The sequence below is a fragment of the Uloborus diversus genome, chromosome 3 (assembly GCF_026930045.1).
Source record: "Uloborus diversus isolate 005 chromosome 3, Udiv.v.3.1, whole genome shotgun sequence".
NCBI lineage: Eukaryota > Metazoa > Arthropoda > Arachnida > Araneae > Uloboridae > Uloborus > Uloborus diversus.
In genome coordinates this window covers 204582024-204594378 of record NC_072733.1, presented here as the reverse complement: position 1 = coordinate 204594378, position 12355 = coordinate 204582024, and the positions used below count along the sequence as shown (strand labels likewise).

Below are 12355 nucleotides of genomic sequence, written 5' to 3'. Positions count from 1 at the left end.
TTATTGTTACTAACATCTTATTTTGTTAAAATTTGCTGTATTGCACCATTTCTTGCAAGTTTGTTTATTTCTATATAAGTTTAAATTTTGAAAAAGAGGCAGCAATTTCTAACCCTTGAATTTCGAATAAAAGGTTGAGGGAGCTAGGGTTTAATATTTGCTGCATCACTCAATAATGTCAATTTTTCATGATTTTTTTAGAGAAAACTATCTTTTTTTAACTAGAAACATTTGAATTTGAGGTATTGAAAATGAGAATGTAAATTTTAAAATTAGGTTTGTTTGTAAAGTGATAATTAAGTTTTCTTTATGCGGTAATACATACTTTTCACAATGAGAATTGAAAATAAAAATATAATTGGTTATCCATTTTCCTTGCATTGAAACTCATAATTTGGTTTTAAAAACTTCATAATACTATTTCAGGATCAAAAAAAACAACTTGAAGTTGCTTCATTTAATCATGAAATTCCAAAAAATTTTACAGGCTGTAAAGCCTAAACCATTAGAGATTCACCATAAATAATTTGAATGCTCTCTAAAATACATAAAAAAGGGAACCATACCAAATTTCAGTACAATCCCAGATAGTGGGAGTTAGAACTCATTTTTTTAATTAACTTTTGCATTTTTTCAAAAATAAATTGAAGAAATACAGATATAATTGAAATAATGAATAAAATAAGCAGATATAAAGTAGCATATGGTAAAAAAAAACTTCCAACATTAAAAATGATTGAAATATTTACAGGATGCAAAAAGATTAAAATCTCAAACAAGGCATGCAATTTTCGGCGAAGCACGTGTTTGACGTCGTTGGCATGTTTCTTAAACATATGTTTTTGGCAGATATCGCAGAGAATGAAGATTTGAGGGGAGAAAATAGAAAAAATAAGAAAATGGCACTGAATTTCATATAGTCCTTTTAAAAACTAAGGAAATTTTAAGAAATTAAGGATTTTTTAAGGGTTTTTAGGGACCTTAATTTTGCTTGAATAAAATAAGGGTTTCTTAAGGGTTTTTTTAAGGAAGTAAGAACCCTAAAAAATAATAAGCTTTTTCTTTTAAGTAACAAATAAAATTGAAACTTAATATCTTTCGTCAAAAGTGGATGTGCAAGGAATGGGCACTCTCTTTGTATTTTGCATAATAAAAAAGAAATAATAATTCAGCTTCGATTTACTTTTTGTTAATTCTCAGGATGTTTTATAATCCTGGACTATAATTAATTATCTTGATCAATAACTACAAAATAGGTAAAATTTTGTTAACATACTAACAAATTTAACAAACACTGAAATTTTATAACAATAACTCCAATAAACAAAATACGTCTTTAAAAAAATTCCTGGCGTGGTAGACGCTAAAAATCAACTTTTTTTTTTTTTTTTTGTAAGTGTCAATACTAGAAATGTCTAAAGAAAGCCACATATTACTAGCTTCAACTTAAAGGAAATAAAGTTGTTTATACAATTAGTAACTAAATTCAGTTCAATTTCATTTAACTTTTTTCTTTCATGAGAACTTTCAAGTTTAAATAGAATGGACTGTTAGTTATTGATCAGTTTCTGGTTCCAGGGCTCCATACACACCATTTTTAAAATTAAATACAGGGTTGCCAACTGCTCCACATCTTACGGAGTAGTTCCCCGAAAATAGCAGAACTCTGCATTTCCTGGGCGAGCCTTTTCAAGCATGACATAGTGTATAAAGCTATTTTTTATTTTTATGCTAGCCCTTAAAATGATCATCAAAGCTCAAAAACAATTTTAGATTGGTGGCTTTAGTTTTTTTACTGAATTTTAATGCAAATATCAAGCTGCTCAAGAAATTTTAAAATGCTCCTAAAATTTTTTTCCTCACGGTTTGTAATCCTGTAATTTTCTTTTTGTTTTATTTATTTTATTATCGTGTATAGTTTGAAGAACAATATGTTATGTAATTACAATCTTAAAATGAAAATTTAAAGCATAATTTATTTTCGGCTGATGCAGCCGAATCACACCTCGTGCTTTGGCCCGTCCGAAGTTTTGCTCCATCTCTAGTTAAAAGAGCTAGTTTCAGATGATCCAATTTTCAAAATTATTGCTATGAATGTATTTTGAGAATTGTAAAGACTTTAATATTTAATATTAAGATAGTGAAACATAAGAATGAAATCTTTATTTCTTACAAATATTTTCATAATATACAGTAACAAGGAGTTATGTACCTTGATAACCATAGTTACATAAACAATTTTAAAAAAAAAATTTCAGAAATATTACATTTCTATATTTCTTTGCACTGAAAAATACTGATCAGTGTTTCTGCCAAGTTTCAGATACAATATATTAAAGGTCTATATATATATATATATATATATATATATATATATATATATATATATATATATATATATATATATATTTACAACCCACTAAATTTGGCTAAATTCTGAATATGATTTCTTTTTAAAAATCATGTTATGACATATATTTAACTGTGTTTAAACACTGGATTTGTGTTCTTCATACAATTAGTATGAAATGGGTGCCCAAATTGCTGAATTTGAGCTATTATTTCTCAAGTTCTTGAAATTTTAACAATAGAGATAAATCCAAAATAGCTGAATTTTGGTACAAATGACCATTTTTTGAGCTTGTATATCTCAGCCAATAATGGACAACAATGAAGGTTTCATCATCACAGTAAAATTTAGTGGCAATTAAGAAAAAGATCAGTAACGATGGATCAACAAATTGTTGACAACTCATCTAAAGACAATAAGTGTCTTTAGATGGAACAACTCGACTCTTTATTGCATCAATGAACTGCTTGTTAGGCACTAGTTCAGAGGCTACTGTTGTCTAGAGGAGACCATTAAAAGAGGTTACACAGTATCATAAATGTTAAATTAAGTCAGTTAGTAATAAAACAAAGAAAGATCACAGAAACTCGGAACCCACTATGAACGATTCTCAAACTCACCTTCTAAATTCTTCAATCTTAAAAGCAGCTGAAAGTTCTGTGACTTCACTTGAGGAAACTTCGTCTTCCAGCCAAGCAAAAAATTCACACATTGCAACTGCATCTTTGACCTAATAACATAATTATGAATGAATACAAATATATATATACAAAACAAGTTATACCAACCGAGTCCTCTCCCCAAACCAAAGAAAAATTTAAAACTGTCAGCAAACTGTAATATATTTTTTTAATTTCTGCAAAAAAAAAAAAAAAAAACGCACTCTTTCTAAGGCTTATATTATGGCAAACAACAAAAATGTTAAGTTTTAAATGCGTAATTTAATAAAGAACAAATTTGTTTTAAAAGTATCAAAGTTATCTGCAAATGCCGTTCACATGTTCATCTATATTATCTGGGTCTGCCCCGCCCCTGCCAAGTCTAATTTAAACCTACATTGTAAGAACACAAGCATCAACATTGAGAACAGGGGTTATTTCAAGAGCAAAAAGGTTCTGGTTGCATTCTACTTTTCATATTCTGAGTAAATGATGCACCATAACACATCAGCTGCAACCAAGAAAAATATTTAAGAACACACCTTCTTCACTGTACATTTTCAATCTTTAAAATTTGCCTTAATGAGTTTGAAACATGTAGCTATCAAGCAAATTAAACACCAAAAGAAAATGATGGATTCTTTTTCAAAGCTTCCACTATTTTTTCCTAAATATATATATATATATATATATATATATATATATATATATATATATCAGGACCGTAAACAGGTTTTTGTTTTGTGGACGGTTTTACCAAACATATTTTTCGAGAAGTCTATATAATCAATTAAATTCAATATTCATATATTCTACTGATTTTTGTTACAATAAGTGGTGGGGCGAGAGGAGGGGGAGTGCTTTATGATCATCAACATGATCAAATGTAAAAGATGTTGAATCTGTTAAATAAAGAAAAAATTCTGATTTAAATACCGCATAACTTTACCCTTGATAAATATTCAATGTCTTTCCGAATACTTCCAAAATTCATATTTTTTTGACTTTCTCAAATATGTTAAACATAGAGCTTGGCACTCTCAAATTTAAAGCATTTTAATGTTTTTATGAGCGTTAGGCATTCAAAATCTGAAGGAAACTCTGGATTGTAAGAAATGATGTTCGCAAAAACTACAATAAATAAATATACTACAAATAAAGCACTAATTTAGTACAATTCTTCAATAATAATAATTTCATTTCCAAATGAATTTTAAAAATAAAATATATAGTAATATGGCAAAAAATATAATGAAGAACTTTTTGAAAAATTTCAGAGGGGGTGGGGTAGAACCATAAAAACTCACACCTTAAGTAAGGCCATGATAGATATTTATACTGCATATTTAGGAATGTCCGTTGTATACTTGCAGCTTTTGCTGTTACAATTTTGTATTTTTTATGCTATAAACAGCTTACTGGAATAGCTACATGCAGTTCAATACCATTTACAATAAGGGTGTAATGCAGATAAATTTTTAAACAGGGTATAAAAAGCTTCCCATTTTAGACATTATATATTATAATCATATTCATTGAATAAATAACAATTACAGAAAAATTTTGTAGAGAAAGATTTGGGTTAATTATGCTTCCATTAGCTAGTTATTTTATCTGCATCTCTACATCTAATTAACAATGAACATCAAAGACTGCAATAAATAAAAATGTGGAATGAAGCTTTTATTGAAATAAATTAAGAATCTACCTCTAATACTTACATGTGCACGTCGCATGCATTCAATTTCAACATCATGCTTAATAGCTTTCATCAATAACACAGGATTAGGATTTTCAATTCGACAACCCTATAAATAAATGTAAAATTATGAGTTACTGCAGATCAGTAATAATGACAAATTATCAACATGCAAGGATGCTGACAAAAAGCTTTCAAATCCGCTTACCTCTGGAATCTCCCTCAGCAGAGCATAACTAGATTTTCTACTTATCTGCAAAAGAAATATATTGTTCAGAGTCTATCAAAATTATTAGAAATGTAAAAGTACTAACAATAGTAATGTTTAAACACCTATCTTAAATTCTCTTGTTTCAACAGGATTATCAAAAGAGAAAAAAGTAGGTAAACTAGCATGCCCAGAGAACTTAATTTCAATACATACAAAAATAAGCATAAAGGACAAATTAATATAATAACCAATCTCTGGTAATATTCGCAAGATAAGACTCTAAAGATATATCTCAGCAAGGTTTGAAAAAACCTAAGATTTTTCAAAAAAGATGAAATATTATCAAAAAATTTTTCTAAAACAAGACCATTTAAGAAGGAAACATTTACCTACATTCAGAACCAAATTTTGTGAGTAACATTTCGATAAAAATTCTCCTTATACTTAAAAAATACATTATATAGTAATAAAGGGTGTCCCAAAATTAACGCAAGATTTGAGTTTGCCACCATTTTTTCCATAAATTGTTGGCAGCCATGAAAAAAGAACAATTTGACAGTTGAGAGTTTAGGGTTAGTAAAAATGGGGTGTTATTGTACCATACAGCTAGAGAGAGTGAAACATTTCAATTACTGCATAAGGCATTTCCTAGTCGCGTACTCTCTCATTTCGGTCATCAGAATTGGCACCCTAGATCGTGTGATTTAACATTTTTAAATTTCTTCTTATGGGGTTATTTGAATTCAAAGGTCTATGTCAACAAGCCCACAACCACCCGTGCATTACCGTGTTGCGATACCGAGCGCCAATAACAGTAACTGCTTGACCAGCCTCAACTTTCATTATTTTTGAAACAATTGTTCAATAATGAAAGCGCGTTATTGTATCGTATAACGCTCCATTTTTGATTACCCTAAACTCTCAGCTTGTTCTTTTTTCAGGGTTGCCAACCATTTATTGCAAAAATGGCGGCAAATTCAAATCTTGCGTTAATTTTGGGACACCCTTTATATATATATATATTTGCAGTTTGTACTCACAAACTGTATATAGCCTGGAACAAAGGAGAGTCAGAGGAGACATGATTCAGTTCAGCGAATTTATCAAAATGAAAGATGTTGATGGGTTGGATTTTTGCATGGAAAATGAGAAAAGGGGTCATGGTTTTAAGCTATTCAAGTCTTAGGCGAATCTGGAAATTAGGAAAAAATTATTACTTTAGTAAGGTTGTAGGCACTTTAAACAGCATACTGGAAGAGGCAATAATGAGTAAGGGGTTAGACAGCTTTTAGAGGGCCCTTGATTTTCATTGAGGACTAATAAACTGACTAGGCCTAGCTGGACCCAGAGCCTGTTGCTGGTTGTCACATTTGAATTTGTATATTTGTATTAAGTGACACAATTAATCTTGCATGATATAAAAAGATGTTATAAACATTTAGGTATGGTTACAGTTTAAGGAGTAGGGTGCAGTCATGACATAGGTTGGCTACTTTTCGCTTATTTTATCTGATTATTATTGTTTCACTTTTACACTTGGCAACCTTCCCTTATGAAAATGGTTGATAGAGATGGGTGAGTGAATGGTTGATATAAAATTATATAGAATTCTATAAGAAAGTTTTTATAGAAATTATTTCTATATAATTCTATAGATATCCATATAGAACTTGAGAATGAAGTTTCGAAAGAGAATTACTTTTACAAAGTTCTAAAGAAACTGCTATGGAATTTGAGCATAAAGTTTCTATACATATTTAATTCTATAAAATTCTATAGAATTTGATCAGAAAATTTCCTTTACTGTAGAATTTTGTGAAAAATTGAGAATTCATTCATTTTGTTTACAATTATAGCTTTCATTAGTGTTTATATAATACTTCTAGTTTGGAAAGGCTAAAATTCCCGAATTAATTAGGAAGTTTAATCCCTAAAATGAAATAGTTTAATTCCTATTAATCTATTTAATTTTAAGAATAATTATTTTAACAATTAATTACTTGTTAAGGTCATACATTTTATTACAAGGGAGGATTGTAATATGGTCTTTAATAATAACACTGTTGCATTTTGTCATATAGTTTGAAGAAAAAAATCACGCTTAATTAAATAATAAAAAAATATACTCATAAAAGACAAAAATGACTTATTATTTAATATGTTTAAGTTACTTTACAGTAATAATAAAACTTTTTATCATTGAAGTTAATTCTAAGTGTGTGAGAAACCGTGTAACTTCTTGTAATTGATTAGTAAATAAAATAATTGAAATTCCAAAATGCAATCTCTGTATTTTGTCACGAGAGCTTGCCGGCATTATTTCTCGCAATCTCTTTGCGCATGCGCCAGTGTGTTTTCCCTTTTCTGCCCCAAATCGAACTGTCCATTTTGCACGTGCGATCGTCTCAAAGAGTTGCGCTGAAAATAGTCGAACATTGGCGAATTCATTAGAAAGTATGTAATATTTTTGTGTTTTGTTATATTTAATTGTATTAAACCAATTGGGAATGAAAAAAATTATAAATAGTAGTTATAAAACAAAACTGAGTTTGAAATCCAGAATGAACTTCATTATGCATTGGAAATAGCATTTGATTTTACTAAATAAATAAAGCTCATGACTGAGTAATGACATTAATTTACTAGTGATTTTTGTATTATTAGTTTATATGTAAGCAGCAATAACCAAAAGTTTGGACGTGTTAACATTTATTTTTGTACTGATAGGGGTTTTAATATTTAATTAGCACTCGCAAATGGTGCCATTGTTCAGTTTTATGCAAGTGTCTCTATCTAAAAATAATGTGTAATCGTTGGAATAAATTGCTGAATTTAATATTTTAGGCGTAATTTAGTTTTGTCAAATATCTATCGATTATATGTAAAGCATTGTCATTGTGTTTTATGAGACTCATAATAAGATCTAGAGGCTGTATAGGAAGATCTATAGAGGCTCTATAAAAAGATCTATAGAAGTTCTAAAAGAAGATCCATAGAGGCTCTATTAGAAATACCTGTATAGAGTTTTATAGAATTATGGTCCAACTTTCTATACGGCATTTCTATAGAATTCTATTAAAAATAACTCTATAGAATTCTATAAGAAGTAGATAGAATTCTATAGAACTAATTTTATAGAAACCTATAGAGTTTTTCACTATAAAATTCTATAGAAAATGGCCTACAGAAAATTTTCCCATAATTCTATGAGACTATATAGGTATTTCTAAAGATTTTTTTTATTTTTTTTATAGAATTCTATAGACCATTTTCATAAGGGTTACATTAAGCTTCTGTAAAAAAGATATTCCCTGTTAAAGTTTATCAAAGTATTTTTCCAAACAATGCAAAAAAAAGAGATAATAATAATAATAAAGTAATAAAAACCTTAAAAATTGATTGAAATATTTATTGCATATTTCAGTATCCTAAGTATTTGGAGACAGAATACATGGTCTCATTGGTGTGATCTTATTCATCAATACATGAATACTACATGTACTAACAAATTTATTTATTATTATTACTTTATCTTGAGTAAATATTTCTAGCATAACTGCTCCTTTCGAAAAAAATAAATAAATAATAGATTTTTGAAAAACATGAATGAAATAGTAGATTTTACTAGAGAAAACATACTTTAATGGTTTTACATTGAAAACAGGGGTGCCCACCTAGGGGGGTCATGGTACAGACTGAACCATTGAAATTTTTAGGAGGGTGTTTTGCAAGGTATTTTTCACTTCTGGGGGGGGGGTCTCCATGACATTTACGAGGGTGCCCTTGCTCTTAGGGGGCACCCCTGTTGAAAACATTTAAGTATAAGCTCTTTCAATAAATTTTATCAAATAGGAAGCTTTAAATTTATTTCCTTCATTAGTCGACTTCCAATCCTCGAGTTTGGCTTCATGGTTTAAAACTGGTTCTTTTCATCCAGTGTTCTGTGTTTCCATTGGTTAGCTTCTAACCTGACCTTTTATAGCCACAAAACAGCTAACTTGTAGTATTTTTATTTTTTTAATTACTACAAAATTTCTTTGTTTATATAATTTGATAATTTTTCATAAATCTGGCTTTTTGTCTCAATTAAAAGCCGATTTCAATGCAACAAACTTTTCTGTTCTAAAAGCACATAAATATTTTAGCAAAACAATATCGGGATAAGCAGTTTACAATAATGTTGTCATGATCATTGTAGTAAATTATAATGAGCTGGGGTAAAGTATACCTGTTTGACAATTGAATATGTGAAAGCCAGAATTTTTTTAACTGACTAATAATTAACAAGTAATTTATTAAAACAAATACACAAAGACTTCAAACTAAAGTAAGTTAAATCCTTTTCAAGTTTCATATTTTAAAGCAAATATTTACAGCACAAAATTCAAGCACTTTTTAAACTATCTGAGAAACCACTTACCCATATTTTATCATGCTGCTGATTAACAAGCCAAGTTAAAAATTCTTTTATTAATTGATAAGGGCGTATTTCAACTCTTATTTTATCAAAGCAATCTTCTTGAAAGTGGCGTTTCACTTGAATAGTAATTTTTGATTCATCAACAAAAAGGCTGAAATTGTAGGAAAAAAATCAAATTGCATAAAGGGTATCTGCTACATTTTGAGTTTTGAAATTCATGACTTTCCATGACTTCTGCTTGTAAGTTTCCATGACTCATAGGATGTAATTTTTCCAGAAAAAAGAATTAATTTTTCACAAGAAAATCTAAATTAGTGTTTTGCGAAAAGTAAATTGGAACCATCTGATCTATGTTTTGGAAATTTGTTTCTGAAAATCCAAATTAGCTCAAAATGTAACTAGGTCAAATAATATTATAACTAAAAAACAATTGATGCAACAATGACTAGTGATACACACATGAAATAATTACAGAGCATCAATTTATTTCTTTTTCTACCAAAGACACAAATTGACAAATCTAAAATTGTTCAAAATATTTTTTGAATTCTAATAAAGCATACAAAATTTTTATACAGGTAAGAATTTACATATAAACAAATTTATTACTTTTTCTCTGAAAATCTGATATGATACACAATAGTTTTTCCATTCACTAAAAATGCTGAAAAAAAGTTTCCAAATGCAGCAATAATGATGTAACACAACTGGTGAACAATGAAACATTAAAGCTAGATTTTTATTTTTATTTTTTTCCTTATTGAATTTTTTAAGCTAATAATTTTCTAAAATATCTGCAACTAAACAATAATTTATAAATTACTAAAAATTAAGTTCACAATAAATAAAATAAATAAATAATCATAAAAAATAATACATTAAATTAAAGTACTTGATCATTAATTCATTAGATATTATCAGATATATTACCGGAACAGTTTAAGGATACGCTACAAATATTGGGAAAATTCCTGAATTTTTCTAATTTTTAAACTTCTACTTTTTAAAAATTTTACCCTTGAAAATTCAATGATTTCTGTATTTTACTGATGGCCTAATTATCTTTAATTAATTCTTTAGACTAATTTTAGTTTCTAAAATCTCCATTAACTTAAGACACTGGTGTAAATTAATGATAATTTTTGTGAGGCTCTTGAATCAACATGGATGAAAATGACTTAAAATTTTCCTGTTGAATGAGAGCGGCAGAAGTCTACAAGTCCTCAATTACACAATTAGACATAGAAGGAGGGTTAAAAATAATGTTAAACACAAAATTGTAAATGTCCAAACGATAGAATCACATAGTACAGAAAAGCAAGTGAGTATTATAGAAGCAGATGCAATCACATTTCAAAATTTGAAAAATCGAGACCGAAGAGCAAAAGCGTAAGAAATGGTTAAAATGCATAAATTTTGCACATAACCTATAATTTGATAAATATGCATGTTCTTGAACCCAAAATCCATGACAAATCATCAGTTTCCATGATTTTTGAGCATTTTTTGCTGAAAATCATGACTTTCCATGACCATTTTCGATCATAGTCAAAATTCATAACTTTCCCAGACTTTTCAGGTGGACAGACACCCTGTGCATGAGAAACATTATATAGGGTAATACTTTAATGCAAAAATATAAAAGTTTCTTTTGTTACAAATTCAACTGACAAATTTAATTTGAAGATCTTCTACAACTTTGAAGTGGCTAACTATACATTCATTCAAATCAGTAAAAAAAAAAATAATTAAGAAACATGGTGAGAGCAAAATTTGATATTTATATAACCTGCCAATCATAAAAAAAATACATTAGAAAATTACAAAATCTGATTCAAAATTGGCCACATCAACCAGGTTTCATTTGATACCAGAGGGCTTCGCTAGCAAACCCTCTTTGGCAACCTGTGGTGTTTCAATGCCACCTGTGGCAGGTGACTTTTTTTTGTGCATAGGGTAAAACTACATACTTTAAATCCTAGCAATTTAGTTCAGAAGTACTCGTTCCTATAGTTCACATAGGAAGAAGTATGAAGAACAATATCAAGTATAAATTAAAATGCATTAATAAAAAAACAAATTTTTAAAGAAGTTTACAAGAAAAAAAAAATAAATTTTGTTGATACCATTATGAATGGCTCAAATTTTTAAAAAGTCATTATTATTTATAATAATCAAGAACAAAACAAGTGCTCAAAATTACAACATCCATTTGGCTAATTACTTGTTACGAACATTTTTTTTGTTTTTTTAATACATAAACAACTGAGTGTGACATTACACATTCAGCATGACAAACATTTTAAAAGCATATCGCAAACATAAATACTTACTAAACAGTTTCCAAAGTCACAACTCCGAAAGCAAGGAAAACAGGATTGTAATCAAAATCACTGCCACGTAAATTAAACAACCCTAAAATGGAAATGCGGAATGTTTAATTAATGAACAAATGGTAACAAACTGTTTAATAAGAATTCAAAGAGCAATAAAAATATGACTAAGAACAATGAGCCACAGCTTAGCTTCAGCTCCCTTTAAAGGCCACATTCTACATTTAAGACGAAGAAGACTTGCGGAGAGACTTAGTCATAACTGGATTGTACATTAATATTTAATTTGTCCTCATATGTCATTTTTACCCAGTTTAAATGAATTTTTTTTAAAGGCATATATGCTTAAGGTAATCTATAACCAACATAGGTCGTTTAATAAAAATAATTTTTAGTGGTAGTTCAACGAATGATTCATTGCACCCCCATAGAAGGTAGCCTTTCTTGTACTAAGCTTTATTAGAGTACTTACATTGGCTACTTTAAAAGCAAATGTGTAAAAAATTTAAAACATACTTACACGCTACCTCATCCAAAGCAGTAACAATCAAGGCAGTTGCTCCTTTTTCTTTCATTATCAGCCGAACATCAACTACTTTTTCTTGCCATGACCTTCCTACAGCATGAAAAAATTATTAATTTTTTTTTTTTTAAATAACGCATGCTAAAACTGCTACAGATTT

General features: G+C 28.8%; 1 protein-coding gene across 1 annotated transcript in view; it reads right to left on the bottom strand.

Annotated features, from left to right (window-relative positions):
* The window catches only part of LOC129218524 (xaa-Pro aminopeptidase 1-like), a 76879-nt gene that overhangs the window by 26715 nt on the left and 37809 nt on the right, over positions 1–12355 (bottom strand). Inside the window, exons 8-13 of the mRNA XM_054852813.1 lie at positions 12193–12288; positions 11673–11754; positions 9340–9490; positions 4917–4961; positions 4731–4817; positions 2971–3080 (exon numbers count right to left, since the gene is read on the bottom strand). Of these exons, the coding sequence (XP_054708788.1) occupies positions 2971–3080; positions 4731–4817; positions 4917–4961; positions 9340–9490; positions 11673–11754; positions 12193–12288 (571 nt within the window). The remainder of the gene's footprint in view (positions 1–2970; positions 3081–4730; positions 4818–4916; positions 4962–9339; positions 9491–11672; positions 11755–12192; positions 12289–12355) is intronic.